The sequence below is a fragment of the Trypanosoma theileri genome (genome assembly GCF_002087225.1).
Source record: "Trypanosoma theileri isolate Edinburgh chromosome Unknown TM35_Tth_17_V1, whole genome shotgun sequence".
NCBI lineage: Eukaryota > Euglenozoa > Kinetoplastea > Trypanosomatida > Trypanosomatidae > Trypanosoma > Trypanosoma theileri.
Genome location: NW_021639859.1, coordinates 145,563 through 164,306, shown reverse-complemented (window position 1 = coordinate 164,306; position 18,744 = coordinate 145,563). Strand labels below are relative to the sequence as shown.

Below are 18,744 nucleotides of genomic sequence, written 5' to 3'. Positions count from 1 at the left end.
TATATATATATATATATATATAAAGAAAAATAAATGTGCTTAAAGAGATGCAACCTCAGGATGCATTACTGCACTTAGTCGTTGAAGCGCGATTCCTGCAGCCACAGATACAGGCAAACCAGCACTATTATCATTCACTTCATTTATTGGCAATACAGAGATTATTTTACTGCAGCGCCGTAAGAGAGAAAAGGGAGGAAGAATGCCTTCTTGTGGAATCAAAAGCACCACAGATGGTTTAGTCAAGGCGGTTGTTGTATCCATCGCGGCAGAAATATGATCTTCTCTATCACAGAGACTTAACGTAAAGTTGGCTTGACGGCGGTGTGTGTGCAACCACGCGAGGGATTCTGTCAATCCTCTCTCCTCCTGCATCTTCTTCTTCTTCTTTATCATTAAGGAATCTTGTTTATTACTATTACGAGAATGTCTCTTCCTTTCCTCCTCTTCTCCTTCTTCCTCTTCTTCCTTCACTCTATCTTCACATTCCACAACCCCATCTGTATAGAGAAAGCTGTGTCCACAGTCGAGAAACCACCAGATGGTTGGGGCCTCACTCACTTCCTCAAGCCGCTTTTGTAATTCCTCCGCCCACACTTCTCTCTCATCACAATTTCCTTCGCAGGATGTGCCTAAGAAAATAGGTGGGGTGTAATGTTGTGTTCCTATCGTTCCAACCACATTTACTTTTTTACGCCCAAAGTAATAGACATGATCCACCAAAAAGGCATTCGCACTACGAACAATACCACCCAGACTACGTTGATCCATCATATTTTCATACAGTACCGATAAACCAAAACGTAAAGCTTTGGATGAAACTCGTTCAAAAGAGCATATGCGCAAAAGTAGTTGACGAAGATTATAATGTAACTCCATAATACTTTTAATATCTTTTTTATAATATAAAGGATGAATAGGTCTTTGATCAATACGTGAGAAGGTGGAATCATCTTTTTTCATTGGAAGTTTTTCTTTAAAGCAACGTTGATAGGCACAAAGTGCATCCCATTGATTACTACTCAACATGCATTGATTCTTTTCTTTTGCAGTTTCTGCTAAAGACCGTGAGTTTGGATAATGTAAATCCAACACGGTGTAAAAAAGAGCAATACCCATAGAAGTTACCACATTAAGTGAACTAATGGTACCATACTGTGGAACGTAAATAACCTTTTCCGCTAAGAAATCACTATTAGCATCTCCCTTTATGCCATCAAGGAATTTCTTACTTACACCATTGTTTTCATGTCCAATCACAAGGCGTGCTGCGGCAGGGACACGAGAAAGATGAATACTCTCTGCTCGAGAAGTGAAGTTCTCTAACGCCACGAGGGGAAATTGCTGAAGAGAAGAATCCTGTAAAAAGAATTTCTCACCAAACTGTGCCCATTCACGTGTTGCGGGGGGAATCGTAACAACGGAGGTATTCACATCCCCCGCTGGGTCTTGTATTCTATTATGAGAATGTAAACCATGTATATCTTCCATACGTGTTAATGCCAAGAAGGATGGTGGGGCGGCGATACCAAAATGTCCACATGTACGTATAGAGTTCATCGCATTAAAGGCACTTGTGCAACCCTCCATTCCAACGTACATGTGAGGAAGAATATTTCTCTGTTGCCATCCATATTGTAATCGTTCGGACCATCTTGTTAACGGATCAGCGAAAATAACGCGTTTGGGTGGCGCAGAAGACTGTCTGCATCTCCGTATGGTGTAACCAAGTCTCCGTATGGGTGAAAAAACGAACATAAACCTCTTATACGGAAGGAGTGGGTTTCACTAAGGTATCATAAGAGAATAAAAACGATTTTTTTTTTCTCTCTTACGTGTTTCAATGTCCTTCCAATATAATAACAATAATAATGGATCTCACACCAAAAGTCTTGATATGACTGGTACGCACCGTAAAGTGTTTGATGATTACTTTGTAAGAAAATAATAATAAAAAAAGAAATAAGAGAAAAGTTTATGGCTCCTTTGGTAGAATATGTATACATATACCTATGGAAAAGCACAGGTATCAAGTGAAAACAAGATGAAACCCAAGAGAAAGGGTCTGATGCATATACGACCCTCACATGGCTAAGAAGAAGTGCAGTTCATTTCATTGACAAAGGTATTAAAAAAAAAAAAAAAAAATAGAAGAAAAGAATGAACACAGATCATGATTGACATCAGCACAAGGATTGAAAAATAATAATCTTATCCTTTAGACCGATAGTCATATCTTCTTTTTTTTTTTTCGTTCTTACTTATCACGTTTGTTTCCCTTTATCCTATTTCAATGTTTTCACATGAAACAAAAAAAAGATAATAGTGATATCACAGGTTATTTACCTGTTTATAAAAAAAAAAAGAAGATATCATGACTCTTTTCTATTTTCTCTCTTACTATTTCCTCTTCTTCTTTTTGTTGTTGTTTTTGTTTTTGTTGCTTCTCTTCAGTTCTTTTCCTCTCCTATACAAGCACACACACACACATATGAAGGGTTGTAAAGGGTCCGTTTATTTTCTTTTTTTCTCTCTTGTTTTCTAACCGTGTTTACTGCAGTAATTCTTCACGTATATGTATGCCTCTGCACAGCAACATCACTGCTATTATCATTATAACCCTTCCAGAATAATATAAAAAGAAAAGTACGACTTTACAACAGGAAATTACCATTCATCTTTTTTTTCTCTTTCTTCTTCTTTTTCTTCTTCTTCTTCTGCATGTTTTAAAAATCATATCAGGTATCCAATTATACGCGTAGACAATAAAGAGAGATACACACACACTCCAAAAGAGTGAATGAAAATAAAGAAGAAGGAAACGCACGAAACAATTTTCATTATGGGTATTGATATCACACTCTGCCCTCTTTTTTTTTTCTTACTAACGCTCATTTGATCATTCAGTTCTTTTCTTTTATCGGTTTACACACACACACACACACACAGAGAGAGAGAGAGAGAGAGAGAAACAATGGAACCCTACGGTCTCTCATTCTATCTTCACACACCCTTGGGTTCCCTTCGCTCTCACTTAAAAAATGAAGTTCATTTTTTTTATTTTTTTTCCCCTATCTTCTTTGCCCTCTTACTGTTCTCTCTTTTCCCTTCTATTCTGCTCAGATATAGAAATAAGAAGCACCCCAATTTTTTTTTTTTTTTCTACTAAGTGAAACAACAGCTGGAGGAGCCAAAAGAAGAGAAAAGGCTTTTTTATTCTTTTTTATTCCAAGACGCACAGTTGACTTCATAAGGGATATATAGACATGCTAGTTAATACTTGCCTTCATGCCTACACTTGCGTGTCTGTGTGTATGTGTGCGAACCTGCAAGAAAAAAAAAAAAGAGAAATCAACACAGTGCAGAAAACGGTCAAAGAAGAAATCCAAGTAAAAAGAAAAGAACGAAACCGAGAGCAATAACACAAATAAAAGATTAATCATAGGTGGGATCGAAAATAAAACTTGAGGAAAGCGGAGAAACACCAGAGATGAGAAGCAAAAGACCATCTGCTATTATATATATGTATTGTTATTATATATATAAATATATGTATGTATATTCTTATTATATATTATATATACATACATATATTTATATATATAATAACAATACATATACATACAGTTATATATATATGTATATATAACTCATTTCTGGTGTGGCTCTTTTTTCTCTTGGCTTTTCGCTGACAACGAACGTTGCACCAATATTTCAGGATAGCATTTCCGTTGTACATATCACAATGTGACGGACTTGATATCTGAAAACTCTATGCCAACATCTGTATTCATAAGTGAAAAAAGATTTTTCGTCCCTCTTTTAGATTTATCATTATATTTATTATGATTCACTTCTTTTAGGATTTCAAATGTTAACATTTTGTACGGAGTAGTCTATTTCTTCATGGTACTATGTTTCTTGCAGTTGGTTCCTTCCAAGTAGTTTCTCTTCTCTTCTCTTCTCTTCTCTTCTTCTTAACGCACATTTATTGCATCGTCTCTTCTCGCTCTGTGGACTTCCTTCCCGACCAGGGATTTTTTTTTTTTTTTTGCTTCCAATTATTTTCATCCTACTTGAACGGTTCTCATAAAAAAAAAAGGAAAATAATAATAACGCTTTGCCGAACCCACGATCAGAGATAAACTTGTTCAGGCTTATCACAGAAATCGACTATACTTTTTATTTAACCCACAGTAATGAATGGGCAAATAATCAGTTAACCGTCTTGGCAAAACGAAAAAAAAAAAAAAAATAGAGAGCAAAGAAACAGACTATATCACACACAAAAGCTACTGATACTCAGTATTAGCTCGTTTTTTAATAGCTTCATTATTCTCTTTCCATGACAAAGTGCATCCCCCTTTACACTTCATTGTACGACATCTTGTTTCAGTTTGTCTCCGTATCTCTAATTATCAATCCCCCTCATAGCTAGGTTGGTTGTTTGGATCCTTTTTTTTTTTTTTTTTCCTTGGCGTCAGAACGAGAGTAAAAGATGAGGTACCATCTGCCAACCTTTTCTTTTCACTCTTATTGTAAAATATTACTCTTCTTCTTATACACGCAAAAGGGATTATTTACTCTTAATTCCGTTTTTTCTTTTCTTAATTTTTATTCTTACTTATTTTTTTTTTTTTTATTATTCTTGCGGTTGCTGCTGCTGTGCCGGAGCAGCTGGAGTCTGCGCAGGCATCATTGTCTGTTGAGCTTGTTGTATTTCCATGTAGTTTGTAGGACCACTGCCATGAGCCCCACTACCAGATCCGTCGGTAGTGTTGTTGTTATTATTGATATCATTAACACCGTTGCTATTGGTGTTATTGCTGTTAGTACCGTTAGCAGTAGTTTTCATGCGGTAAGGGTTTCCATCTCCACCGCGTTGGTTACCAGTACCGTGTGGAAGTACTGCAAGCTCATCCGAGCTGTGTGCAAAGGCGCAGCTGTCACCCCACGTGCACTTCCCTCCATTTTGAATATTCATGCACATCTTTGTCTTTAGCTTTGTTTGATCAATTCCACGACGCACTCGTCCCACACGGTATCCTGGGGCCTGATTTGTGCGTTGCAGCACCTCTGGGGGTATCTGCCAATGTGTGGTGCGGGTGTTGTGATCAATGTAATACACTTCACCTTCCGGTGAGTACGCGGCCTGCCAGCCAATAGGAAGGTGTAAGGCTCCATACTGAGCTGCCGGCGCACCCCGATCAAATCGCTGGGGGTAAGACATTTTTTTTTTTTTTTTTAAAGGATTAGTTGTGAAATGGGTTGGTGTTATCTGGTTTGTTTTTCACCGCACGTTCAGATCCCCAAGAAGTACTTTGTTCTCACAATATACGTCTTCTTTTCAGAGTAACCTCGTTTACTCTCTCTGGCAAATTCGCCTTCTTCTTTACAATTCAAAAATAAACCTCGTTCTTTTCTTAAACGTCTTGTTACGTTGCGCTTATCGTATTACTTGCAAAGGATCTCTCTTTGTTTGGCGTATGTAATCTTATTGTGTATGTGTTTTTTTTTTTTTTTTTTTTAATGATCATACGATTCATTGTTGTAATTATGGTGGGAAGGGAAAATAAATTAAATAAAAAAGGAACAAAAAAAAAATATAGGTAAAGTCAGTAAATAAAGAAATATATATATATATATATACAAAATACTACACTAAAGTAACTGGGTTGTAGTATAGTTAGGGAGATTACAGAGTAAATTTTTTTTGAAATGGAATTCGCTATTCAATAGAGGAATTGGTCACATATAAAAGGAGTAGGAAATGTGAGAGGATCCCTGATGCACTGCGGTTCGAAAAAGATTTCCCTACAAGCTTCTTACCCGCTAGTCATTATAGAGGGAATTTTAAATCTCTTTATTGTAGATAAAGCCCTAACCACAACCCTTGTAGTCGGTTTGAACATCCTTCAACAACAAAAAAAAAAAAATGGGAGGGAGGGGGTTCGAATGCGTCATTTACCCTTCATCGGGAGGTTTTTACGCATAGCATTACGACAACCTGATCCACCAAGGTGGTCTGGTATTCTCTTTCTAAGAGGCTCAATCAGCAAAACGAATCTGCAACGGAATATATATATATATAGCAGATTGGCTCTCATCTTAACGTTTCATTCTTGGAGACATGGTGCCTACGGAGTCACCCACATATATATTTATAGCTGAAATAAGTCATCTTGGGTGACATCGATCTTCATCAGAAGAGTTTTCTTTCTTTCTTTTTTTTCCACTTCCCAGGGCCTTCTTAGTGAGAGTTGCTATTTCACCGTAGCAACTCCAATATCTCACCAGAGATATATCACCCATATTCAGACCATACACATAGATATACCTTTTCTTTCTTTAATGCTAAATACGCATACAATGGGCACCTTGGAGAAAATAGGAACAACAAAAAAAAAATGAACAAAACCACGCATAATTAGACTTCAGAGCAAAACTTCGTTTCCAAACATTTTTTTTCCTTTTTTGCTCTACTTTATCTTCCACAGTCCTCTCACTCTAAGAAAGAGAGAGAGAGAGAGAGAGAGAGAGAGAAAGAGAGCGGAAAAAGAAACCTAGTGTCATTTAATACTGCCGTATCAACCACTAGCACCACCACAAACACCACATCATCAATCTTTTTCTTCTTTTTCCTTTTCCCCTCTTTATGTGGTGGTGTTGTGTGACGGCGTTCCTTACACGCATTTTTTATACCTGTCCACACCTTCCACTGTTGCCTACTTCTTCAGTGTGCGGTACAACTTCTTTCGTGGATGCCTGTTGTTCTCCTTCTTCTCCTCCTCCTGTTTCTCCTCGGCGGTGTCTGCCTCGCTGCGACCCCTGCGCAGTGTGTGTCGGAGTGTGGGGTTGAGGGGGGCGTTGGTGGGGCGCGCCTCCGCCTTGAGGGAGACGACATTCCGCACCGCCTCGCGCAGCGCCGGGCCGCTGACGTGCAGCATCGCGTCGAGCACCACGCGGCCGGCCCACGGCGAGACGGCGAGCGCGAGGACCGCCGGCTTGAGGGCCCGCGCGAGGGCCACCCGCCGACTGTCGAGGCCGCGGCCGCCGCACTCCAGCAGGAGCGCCTGGAGGGCGTAGCAGGCGTGTTGGTGCTGCGCGTAGGCGGGGATGGCCCGCGAGGCGACGGCGTAGTGCCCGGCGGGGCGGCCCCCACGTCTGTTCTTCTTCTCATTCTTCTCCTCATTCTCCTCGTCCTCCATCGCCTTGGCGTTTGTGGGGGCGTCGCTGGGCTCCTCCGAGGCCTCGCGGATAAAAGTGTCCGCAACGGCAGAGACCACCGCGTCGGAGGCGTAGGCCAGCAGCTTCTGCATCACACGGGAACCCTGCGCAAAGGACAACATCTCAGGAAGGTTGGCAGTAAATATCCGAAGCAACTCCTGCTCCAGTTCCTCACGCAATTCAGTTCCACCATACTGCAACATAGACTGAATAAGATAGGAAGCGGAACTATGCAGAACAAGCTGATGTAATTCCTTTTTTATGCTTTTTAACATAATCTGTGTCATGGATACATCATCGCTGAAATATTCTAACATTTTCTGCAGAACTGGTGAAGATACAGGGTTCTGCGAAAGCGTAAGAGCGGACTCTGCCAAACGGCGTCGGTGGGCAGTAGTGAAAAGTTCACCTCGTGCTTCAATTACTGCTCGTAACAACATGGTACGTGCCGAATCCTGGGCAACATCAATAATATCAAGAGATGCATCATTCGCTGTTTTCATTAGTGTAGACCACAAATATTCCTGGCTATCAGGTAGTGTCTTAAATGCTGCAACAGCCACAGCAACAGCCGTTTTATGCGATACCAAGTGTTCAATAAGTCCAGGAAAAGATAATAAGCTCTCCCACATTTCTTTTCTTTGGGCAAGATCAGCATTTTCAAAAACTGTTACATAAGCGTGATGGTGTCGTGGAATACCGCTTTCATCATTGCTGGTTTTTTTGGTTGTTGGTGCGTTTCCAAAATCAGGTAACGCAAATTCATCTTCATCCGTTTTTTCTGCAGTTGATGATGTTTGCTTAGGATTCAAGTATTCCTCTGCATATTCACAGAGATGAGCACAAATAGCATCTTTTACACTTAGAGGGACCATTGGATGTCGAAGAAGTGCAGAAACGGTGATATTTTCATTTAATGACTTAAAAAGAAAGTTGACACTATCTTCATCAATTTCACCATCTTCATCTTTACCAAAAAGAGCCTTTACCACAACCCGCCAACCTTCCTCAGTGGTTTCCATATACTTTGCAACAACACGCTGCCCATACAAATGCACAGCTAGAGCATTTAAGTAAGGCATAAAACGTTCCTCCACCACTTCGAGGGAACTTGGATGCTCAATGAGTTTTTGGGCCACGTGATTACCGAATGAATGTTCACAAAGGCGTCGGACTTCATCGGTCTCAACATTAAGCACAAACATCTCCGCAATTTCCCTCTTTTGCTGAGGCGGTAATTTCTCCAGCATTTCCTGTACAATAACATTACCAACAGGTGATAGACTTAAATCAAGAATTTTTCGACGCACATTATAGAGCATTTGCACTCGGATTAATCCATCGCACTTTTCAAGCATTGATAGAAGAATGTGGTGTGTTGACTTGGTGAGGCAGAGAGTATACGTGTTAGGAAGAATCTTCTGCACCACCTTTGCGCGCTGTTCGGGTGTACCGTAGAGCAAAATAGCCTCCACTTGTTTGAGCGGCATGGATTTACCCGTTGCAATACGCTGCGAGGTGTTTCGCAGAAAGTCCAAACGCATGCCAGGCATTGTTATATATATGTATGTATGTATGTATGTATGTATGTTTTTTGTTGTTGTTGTTGTTTTCTTCTAGTTACTTTTTACCTTGTTTTTTCTTTTATTTTAAATCCTTTACAATTCTTCGTCGATTCGTTTATACTTTTTTTCTTTTTTTATTATTAAACTATTTTACCTTGTCGTTGTTTCTGCTTCAGAATTTATACACACACATAGACATAGTCAGAAAGAGAGAGAGAGAGAGAGAAACAGAGACAGAGACAGAGATAAAGCAAGGATAGAGATAATTACATATTATTACTGTACTGATTCCAACTTTATTAATAATTTGATGGCGTGTTAATATTTATACAAAATAGCAGTAACAAGTGATATTACATTCATCCAATCCATCTACCCACACATACAAAGAGAAAGAGAAATACGGCAAAAAAAAAACTTACCCCGTATTTTCTTTTCCTCATTTTTTGTTAAAAAAAAAAAAAAAAAAAAAAAGAACAAAGTCTTGAATACATCATAACGACTATAAATACAACATACATGTAAATAAACAAAAACAATCACGAAGAGTAAGAACAAAAAAAAGTTTCCAAAAGCAAATAGACTGGCGGGGAGAGGAGGAAAAAAAAAAAACAACAATAAACAACAATAAACAACAGCAAAAAATACACAAATTATCTCATGATCTACTGTTGTTGTTGTTGTTGTTCTTTGTTTTTGATTCCTTTCTCTCTTTCTTAAATCCCATCTCCCACAGTTGCTCCAATATAGTACACTTTACCGTATTCTGTATTGCTTACATCGCTTGCGTCTTTTGCTGCTTGTTGATAAAGTGTCCAAACAGCCACAATTTGTTCCTTAATCAGTTGCTCCCGCTCCTCCGCTTCCAATCTCAGAAACTCTTCCACTGCGCTCTCACTAACATCACCTAAATTCTCTGTACATTTAACATCCTCTTCCTTCTTACATGGGCGCCAGACGGCGTGGACGAGATACGGCAGACAAAAAGGAATATGCCGTGCGAAAGCCAATGCCTGGGCTGCACTGCCAGGGCGTTTCCCTTCACACGCCGCAATTTCACATTCGGCTTTACAGAGAGCTGATAAGGCGGGATTGCGCAGCCCCACGAATGGATCTCGTTTAAGTGCAACATCCATCACCATATTTAAGATAGGATGCAATGGTGACCCTACAGAGTCGCTATCCCATGAACTGCTTGTTTCCCCATATCCATTGTTACTCCCTTTACCTGAACCAGAATCTCTTCTATGGTCCATATCATCAGTAGAGGGCTGATTACCTACTGATGACATCGATGGTATATCCTTCTTTGTATCATTATTATTATTATTATTATTATTATTATTAATATTATCAAGTTCAAGAAGCATACTTTCACGTTTTCGTAGTACTTGTAAAGCTGATGCCTCATTCTTGATAGCATTCATATCTTCCAATTGATTTAACAGATCTTCACGTTTTTGTAATAATAATAGAAATGATTTTTCTCTCTCAATTAGTTCATCGAGATTATAATCACGTACAGAACTAGTTTCATTTATTTCACGTTTCCATATTTTCATTAACTCCTTCTCCATATTAGAAAGATCCTCCAGTTCACGCAAAACCTCCACATGCCTTCGCAATGCCCACAAAGACAAAGATTCTTCCTTCAAAACTTCCATAGTATTATCATCATCATCATCATGACTATCCTTATTTGTAACTTCATCCAACTTCTGTAGAGCTTTTTCACGTTTCCGCAGGACTTCCAATGCTGCAGCTTCAGTCTGGATCTCATTAACATTCTCCAACTCAATAAGTACATTAATACGCTTTCGTAAAAGATCCAACATTGCTCTTTCTCTCTTGATAGCAGCTTCATCATCATCATCTTCCTCAGGAGAAGTGGCTTCCAAACGTTCTTCGCCGTGCTCTAGAGTGGCATCCTCCCTCTTTTCTTCTTCCTTTTCTTCTTCCTTTTCTTCTTCCTTTTCTTCTTCCTTTTCTTCTTCCTTTTCATTCTTTTCTTCTTCTTTTTTATTCTTTTCTTCTTCTTTTTCATTCTTTTTCTCTTCCTCCTTCTCCTCATTGTGGTTCTCTAGAGATCCAGCCGCTTGTAGGCGGTCAAATATGGCTTCACGTTTTTGTAGCTCTTCAAGACGCTCATCTTCCGCTGCTGCTTCAGCCTTTTCACGATTTTGTGTCCGTCGTTTTGCTTCGTGGTAATCATCCACTTCAAGGCCTATGATGGGTAACCACTCCTTTGCTTCTTCTGCTAAAATGTTCTCACGTTCTGCGTCTTCTTTCTCTTCCACTTCATTCGTGTTGAGAAAACCTCTTCGCTGTGCGTAGCGTAAAAGTTTAGCTTCTCTCCATGCTTGTCTGCCTTCCTCTTGATAAGAGGGCTCAGGAAAATCTCCTGGCCAAAACTCTGTATCTTTAGCAATAACTGAAGATACTCCACAAGTTCCAAACTTTTTCTTGCGCAAGCTGGAATTAGGTGAGCCATTCCTTCCATTTGGTTTCTTGGGAACAAAGCGTCGTTCTTTTACACCGGTAATAAAGGCAGGGAGACGCATTCCAAAGGGTCGGCTTTTTCTAAACCATTCCACAAGAGATAATGTATCTTCAGCTTCTTCTTTAATAATAAGATCACGTCCTTCCATATACAAGGATATTATTTGAATTGATTTTTTACGTATATTTTCCTGCATGCGTTTTTTAATACATTGAGCAGTAGATTCCATTTCAATCGAATAAGACATACGATCTCTTTCTTCCTCACGCTCACATGCGTCTCGAACCACCATTTCTGCTAACTGAACATCTTCAACGAAAATACTGACATCATGAAGAAAATCTAACCACAAACGGGTCCATTCGTGCTGTTCAAAAAACAGGATATCATCTCTTGCCTCAGATTCCATCTTCATAATTTGAATTTGGTGAGCCACCAGTTCCTCATACGTCATTTCCTCTTCGCTTTCCTCATCCGCTGCATGGCTTGGAGATATGAGATCCTTCTCTGTTGCATTGCTTTTGTTTGGTGTTAAACGAGAGAATCCTGTGAGAACAGATGGATAGGCACGTTTTTGTACGACTGGGTGATATGGACTTGGTGGCTCTAATGGTTCCAAGTTGATATGAGCGGGTTGATCCCACGGCGGCAATTTCAATGATTCTTTTTTTGACTCCGGTAGTGTACTTTTTGTGAGGGACTCCCTAGAGTTGAATGGGAGTTTCGGGAGTGAGGTAAACATTGCTGCACTTCACCTCATTCAAAGAAAAGAAAAAGAAAAAAAAAAAAAGAAAATGTAAAGAATAAAAATAACAATACGAAGAGAAGTGAATAGGGAAGACCCAGTGGAAATACGAAAAAAAAAGAAAAAAAAAATCACAACAAACAAAGTCAAAAACGCCTCTTTTTCAATTCAACATGTGATGTATGTGTGATGCCCCAACAGTGGCTTTTTTTTCTCTCCATTAAAAAGCAACCTGATGCAAACAAAGAAAAAAAAAAGAGATTTACCTTCAACTTCTTTAATTTTTTTCCTCCTTTTTTCTCTGACCCTTTTCAATCATCTCCATCTCCTGCAAAAGACACACGCACCCAGAGAGAAAGAAAGAGAGAGAGATACACAGTGAGAGAATAAGAATCCGCAACAGGGCATTTGAATGAACAGAGAAACAACAGAATATAACCATCAAGAGTAAAACATCATGTGTCGAATAATTTTTCTTTACTTTCGGTACGTTACTAATACACCATTTTTACCAACTGCTGTTCGCCTGGACCATAGACTTTGCATGGATCCTTCCATCATTGAGGTTGGCTGCGATTGTCCCCAGAAGTTCGGATCGTCCCCTATATTCGTTGCACCATCCGGCCGGTGGCGTGCACGCACACGCAACTGCGATGGTTCCTTTGCATGATAGGCGAGAATGGCCTCAACCTCCTCATTTGGTGGGGCTGCAGGCTCTAGAAGTCCACGCGATTCATAAAATTCCTGTACTTGAATATCCCACTTTGTCTGAAAAAAGGTTACAGCACATGGATCCGGTGGGAGTACACTTTCTACATTTCTAAGTGTCGCATCTTCTAGGGTAGAACTACTATCACGAGAAGAGGCATGTAGATGAAAACTACAACGTGCGGCAAATCCTGCATCCGTATCACCATACACCGTAGAAACATCACTCACATGACCAGATTGCTTGAAAAGCATGCAAATATGTCGTGTGGTCCCTGCATCCTCTGTTGGTAAAGGTGCAACGTACGGTACAACAACATCACCTTTCTTATTAATGCCAGAAGTATTGGTTACTATACCATTAACTACACTTGGCCGTAAACCATTTCCACTTCCTGGTAAATTCGTCACCATATAATTAATAAAAAAACCGTTCTTTGTTCTACCGTCAACATTTACAGGAACTCGATACGGGTAATCAGGAGATGCAATGATGAGTGTGTACCACTCAGCACTGTTAGTATTACCCTCTACACTTCTATCTCCTGCTTGTTTTTCAAAAAAATATATCGAAGGAGGATGCTGCAGATCTGTTAATTCAATATAATTTCCACAATGTGCGGTCATCCAAAAATTACGAGGGTTTAACTCCGTAACAGGTGGTGGTGGAGGTAATGGTTGGCCTGTCTCTTCACATCTACGGGCTCGTGTGGCATATGTTCCTGGAAAAACAACAGACAAATTCACATCCTGAGATACATGTGGAAGATAATGTGGCATGATTTCATGCTTACGAAGATACTTAAGAGAGCGTTCCCGATGTTTTTTCCACGCCAATGTATCCATATTTGGTACCAAGAATCGATGATCCTCATCTGGCAAAGGAGGGTACGATGTTCGTTCAAAATCTCCTACATTCCAATAGATAAAAAAGTCCGGTGGTGGTGTGAGATTGAAGAGATGAGGGGTATCCAGTTCATTCTCATACACCGGGTATTGGAACATGGCATCACTCAGCACAGTCTTCTCATATGGGTACTGAAAATCATGAAGTGCCTGCGGTCGTGGAAGTTTTTCAATTTGCCGGGCTTTTCGATCCGTCTCGCGCTGTTCTCGCGTACGTGCGTCCTTCGTACTGACACGTGTCTTCCAGCCTGGGAGATGATACGGGCGATTGTAGGCGGTAAGAATGGGGTACACACCGTAGCCAACCCGTCGCATCTATCGCTACCAGAATGGAGAACAAGAGTGAGAGTGAGAGTGAGAGAACCTTTACCCAGCTTCCCTTTATGTATATATATATATATATATATATATATGTGTATGCATATATGTATGTATATAGGTGTATAGAAGTGAAAGAGAGAAGGGGAAACAAGGATGAATGAAGAAACAGGGTGGTGAAAATGAAGAAATGTGTACAGATAACAGTAAGGGAAAAAAAAAGAAAAACGTCATAAGAATAATAAATATATACAGTCCGCTGGGAACTTAATAACAAGAACAACATCAAAGAAAAAAAAAAAAACATCACAACCAACAAGAAACACGTGTTCACCGTACTTTTCCAGTGACACATGTTCATCATATACGTTATACATAGTTCAACTGACCAAAAAAAGGGGAAAAAACAGATATACACACACAGAGAGAGAGAAACATATATACAGTAGCAAAAAAATAATAATAAAAGATATGCACCTTTAATATCATATATCATTCCAAAAGTAAGGGGGAAAAAAGAATAACACAATTATTCTAGCATATGAGGTGCGTTTTCATCTTTACATAAACCCAAAAAGGCCTTTTTGTATTGTTTCCCTTTCCATTGTCTCTGTCGTGGTGGACTAATAGATAGACATTCATTTGCGACATCAGTCACTTCAGCTGTACTACTTGCAGCATCACAATCTCTTCTCTTTTGCTCAAATGCGAGACGCAAGAGAACCTGATCTGGGCATGTTTCCTCTCTATACTGCTGCAGGAACTCCCTGTGTGCATTGCTTTGCACACCAGAGTACACATGATTCTCTAATGTTGTGATATGTTTCTCATGAGAGGTTCCAACAAGTTTTAATGCATCATCCTCAAACCTTTTCAGTCGTGTGTAATCACCTTCAATATCCTTTCCAAGAAAATTATTACCTTTAAGCCAGGTCTGATTCGCTAATACACGTGAAAGACTTTTCATAAACTCCATATATGCATCATCCTCAGGATCGCCATAGTACTCTTTCATGGCGTTATTATAATCTAAACAACTCACCCCTGTGATGGGATCGCGTGTGTCCTCTATTGTAATGCCAAGACTGGCCGCAAACTCCTGCTCGGTGACGTCGACGGCCACACTTTTTCGCCGCCGCTCTTCAGCCCGGCGCCGCTCCACCTCGTGGACGGGGAGTGGCCGCATCTCCTCACCGGCCAAGAAGTCAAAAGTGAGATCCAACGGCGGGTGGTGCTGGCGGCTCGACGGGCCTGAGCCACCGAGGGCCGGCCGGGTAAGAGGGTCATTCATGGAAATAGGGTACACTACTATATTGGAAACGGAAGAAATAATAAAAATAAAGTAAATAGGAAAAAAAGAATATTAACCATAATGAAAGACTTTATTATTATTATTTTTTTTTTTAATATGGATTATATTAAAAAAAAAAAAAAACAAGAGCTTTCAAGCAACCATTACATAATTGCTATTGTAATGTTTCTTGATATTTGGGATTAGAGGAATTGTTTCAGCTTTTCTTTCCCTTTAATTTACCAATTTGTTTAAATCTTTGGTTTGCATTGGTCAAAACGAACCACAGAGAAATGTTAGACATAGACAAAAGCTGGTAAAATAAAATAAAAAAAAAGAAACGCGCGGAAACATGCATAGACTCAACCTTATAATATTTCTATGCGCATCTCTTTCTCTCATTATTATTATTTTTTTCTTTTTTGTTTGGCTCAAAATAACTCATCTAGAACAGCATCCTTCTCACTCTTCTGTGTGCGAAGAAAGGTTAGCAAATCATTCCGCTTCTTCGCTAACTTCATCATTGAGAAGTACTCCGCAGAGACATCTTCCATTGTATTTTTCTCTGATCCAAACACTGGGGATGATGAGACATACGCAACGGGTAAAAACCAGTCAACCACCTTACCATTTCCTTTAATAGTACTTGAAATCAATTCTGATGGTGTGACTATGGAGGCCTTCATAACACAACCAGGCTTCGGCCAATATTGTTGTACATTCCAGTAACTCTTTAATCGTTCCTCTAGTGAAACCATACGAACTCCATAGGGAATTGGTTGCTGTAGAATAGCGGTCATCTCAGCATTTCCACCATGAAGAAGGGAATAGAGTGATTTTCTAGAATCTGCTGAAAGGTTATAATGTTTTTCATGTGTTGCAATACTAAAGAGTCCCATAACGACGCGACGTCGAATTATTTCATCGTATATATTAAACGCATTATGTTCCGCAAACAAGTCCATCATCATGGGGACTAGTTGTCCAGCAACATAGGACTCATCTTGTAAATCATTTTCAATGTGATCATACACAATTGGATTACCACTCCAATAAGCACATTTCTGTAAAAAGTATGAGATCTCATCAAGGAAAAGGTACGCTACCCGACGTTGTTCCACCATAACACAATCATTTACAGTAATCACCACATGAGGAATATTAGGAGGTGAAATAAGTGGACGACCTCCACTCTCTAATACGGCTACGTGAATAATTGGTAAAAGTGTTTCATCATTTGGAAGTGCCTCATCTGGTGTGTTAAAAATATCAAGTGATACCACTTTACCTGATGTAGAAGATTCATCATCATGCATAAACCAATCATAGCTCTCTTTTGGTCCATACAAAAATAATTTTACAGGTATACTTTCAGGGGTTTCATTAATGCAGTATAACTCTCGATCAATACTTTCATAATATGCACGTTCATGTTTTGATACAATTTCTTCTAACGAAGATGGCATTACTACGCGATCGGAAGGTAATAATGGTAACCCTGTCTGCTCCACAAACTCACCCGAGTCATCAAGATGCCACCATGTAATTGCCCCACGCTGAGAAACACGTGTTGCGTTATCACAGATAGCACCATCTTCAAGAAAAGATGGCCATATCAAATGCTCAGCAAGTGTTGGAATAGGTGGACAAATGGTAGGGTCTTGACGATGAAATAACTGTAGGTTTAATATATTGGGTGCAGCCACGTCATCTATCTTCTCTTCAGGTGTAGATGTTGTCGCCTCTTGTGCTAACTCCGCATTTTCTTCCTTTATCGTTGATGCCTCTTCCTTATGCACAAAGACTTCATTAAATGAAGAAATAAGTTGATGATAAGCAGGAGATTCCATATGTGTACCTGGACCAGCCCATCCTGCTTTAAATGCAATCTTTGGTTTCGGAAAGGAATTCCAACGTGGATCTGTTACAAACTTCAAACCATCCTTACCACATACTTCATACACATTCCCACTTCGCCATCGACCAAGACGACACGGTATACCATTATCGAGAAACTTTAGAGTTTCTTCCTCTTTTGTATCTGAGCTAGAGGTCTCTTGTATTTTAGGAACAATAACACAACGCCACTTCTTGGAAACTCCAGAGAGCGGGCATTGTGGGGGCAACGGCACACGGGAGAGAACATCGCGTAGTGGGTACACACGAAGTCCATGGTACCGTTCACCGCGGCAATCTGCACTACCTGCCGGCATTCAATGACCAACACTAATACGTGTGGAGGTGGGGGGTGAGGTTGATTATTTCTTCTTGATAAGGTACTTTTATATATATATGAAAGAAAACATCACAGAAAAGGGAAAAAAAAAATTATAATAATAATAATAATAATAATAAATAAGAAACAAAAAAAAAGGCAACCAATATCAAGGTAATTAAAGAAATGCATTTCTTTATTATTTTATTTTTTTTATCTTGAAACTGCACTGCATGGAAAATGTAGTTTTTATATATATATTCTTTATTACACGATGAGTAAGGGAGATCAAGGTGGGTATGAATTAGTACAACGAGCGTGTCACTACTTTCGGCTGTCTGTTTCTCACTAACTGCGCATTACCCGCTGGTACTCTCTGTGCTCCTCTTGTCTTCATACCCCGCTGTCCCACACGACCATCTCCACCACGTTGCTGCTGTTGCCTTGACTCTTGTTTTTTCTCTCCTTCTCCTCCTCCTTGTTGTGGTTGTGTTGATTTATCCTCCTTCTGTTTTGTCTTTTCCTCCTCTTCCTCCTCGGCCTTCCGTTGCGCTGCCCGTTCCGCCTTGCGTCGCATTGCGTACGACTGCATGATGGCCGTCATGTGATGATCCTCCTCCCGCACACACCGCCGAGCGACAAGCCGCGAGATGCGGCGCTTCTCCCGCTGTGCTCGATTTGTTTTGCTAATTTTCTCCTGCCGCTCCTTTCGCCGCTGCGAGCGGGTCTTCATCGGGTCGCCGCCCCTCGCCAGCCGATTGCCCCGCATGAAGAGAAGGAGGAGCCGCCGTGGGAAGTGAAAAGTAAGTAAAGGGGGTGGAGAGGATAGATGTGTCCTATCTGCCTTTATTTGGAATGCAAGTAAGTAAGAAAGGAAGAAAGAAAGAGGGAAAGGGAATTAAGTTAAAAGAGAAGAGATTGGTGTCCATGAGGAATAAAACAAACAAAAAAAAAAAAACAATAAACAAAAAAAGAAGAAAAGAGAAGAAATAGAGATAGAAAAGAGGATTAATGATAGGACAACCAGAACGGTAGTCCATTGTAAGATACTTAGAAGGTGCAAACGTGGTATACCACAGGTTCTGAGAGTAGCAGAATGATATACGGCTCATATAAAAATTTCTCACACACTTCAGAAACTCAAAAAATCAACAGTTTTTACTGTTGAAGTCTCCATAAATAATGGATAAAGCATATTATATATATATATATATATATATATATATATATAATATCCTGTGAGCTCCATCTTTTTTTCTCTCCATTCTC

At 39.9% G+C, this 18,744-nt stretch overlaps 8 protein-coding genes across 8 annotated transcripts; all 8 read right to left on the bottom strand.

Moving 5' to 3' along the window:
• Positions 1-39: 39 nt before the first annotated feature.
• On the bottom strand, positions 40-1,602 carry TM35_000171760 (uncharacterized protein; the record flags this gene model as incomplete). Its single annotated transcript, XM_029026255.1, has 1 exon — positions 40-1,602. One exon carries the CDS (start codon positions 1,600-1,602, stop codon positions 40-42), a length of 1,563 nt encoding a protein of 520 aa, XP_028882370.1.
• Positions 1,603-4,642: 3,040 nt separating this feature from the next.
• TM35_000171750 (zinc finger protein 2) lies at positions 4,643-5,230 on the bottom strand (the record flags this gene model as incomplete). Its single annotated transcript, XM_029026254.1, has 1 exon — positions 4,643-5,230. The coding sequence occupies one exon, from the start codon at positions 5,228-5,230 to the stop codon at positions 4,643-4,645; it is 588 nt and encodes a 195-aa protein (XP_028882369.1).
• Positions 5,231-6,725: 1,495 nt separating this feature from the next.
• On the bottom strand, positions 6,726-8,780 carry TM35_000171740 (putative pumilio/PUF RNA binding protein 7; the record flags this gene model as incomplete). Its single annotated transcript, XM_029026253.1, has 1 exon — positions 6,726-8,780. One exon carries the CDS (start codon positions 8,778-8,780, stop codon positions 6,726-6,728), a length of 2,055 nt encoding a protein of 684 aa, XP_028882368.1.
• A 728-nt stretch (positions 8,781-9,508) lies between these two features.
• TM35_000171730 (uncharacterized protein) lies at positions 9,509-12,034 on the bottom strand (the record flags this gene model as incomplete). Its single annotated transcript, XM_029026252.1, has 1 exon — positions 9,509-12,034. One exon carries the CDS (start codon positions 12,032-12,034, stop codon positions 9,509-9,511), a length of 2,526 nt encoding a protein of 841 aa, XP_028882367.1.
• Positions 12,035-12,514: 480 nt separating this feature from the next.
• On the bottom strand, positions 12,515-13,966 carry TM35_000171720 (uncharacterized protein; the record flags this gene model as incomplete). The annotated part of the gene is made up of 1 exon (XM_029026251.1): positions 12,515-13,966. The coding sequence occupies one exon, from the start codon at positions 13,964-13,966 to the stop codon at positions 12,515-12,517; it is 1,452 nt and encodes a 483-aa protein (XP_028882366.1).
• Positions 13,967-14,498: 532 nt separating this feature from the next.
• On the bottom strand, positions 14,499-15,260 carry TM35_000171710 (uncharacterized protein; the record flags this gene model as incomplete). The annotated part of the gene is made up of 1 exon (XM_029026250.1): positions 14,499-15,260. One exon carries the CDS (start codon positions 15,258-15,260, stop codon positions 14,499-14,501), a length of 762 nt encoding a protein of 253 aa, XP_028882365.1.
• A 431-nt stretch (positions 15,261-15,691) lies between these two features.
• Positions 15,692-17,473, bottom strand: TM35_000171700 (uncharacterized protein; the record flags this gene model as incomplete). The annotated part of the gene is made up of 1 exon (XM_029026249.1): positions 15,692-17,473. The coding sequence occupies one exon, from the start codon at positions 17,471-17,473 to the stop codon at positions 15,692-15,694; it is 1,782 nt and encodes a 593-aa protein (XP_028882364.1).
• A 306-nt stretch (positions 17,474-17,779) lies between these two features.
• Positions 17,780-18,244, bottom strand: TM35_000171690 (uncharacterized protein; the record flags this gene model as incomplete). The annotated part of the gene is made up of 1 exon (XM_029026248.1): positions 17,780-18,244. One exon carries the CDS (start codon positions 18,242-18,244, stop codon positions 17,780-17,782), a length of 465 nt encoding a protein of 154 aa, XP_028882363.1.
• Positions 18,245-18,744: the final 500 nt, after the last annotated feature.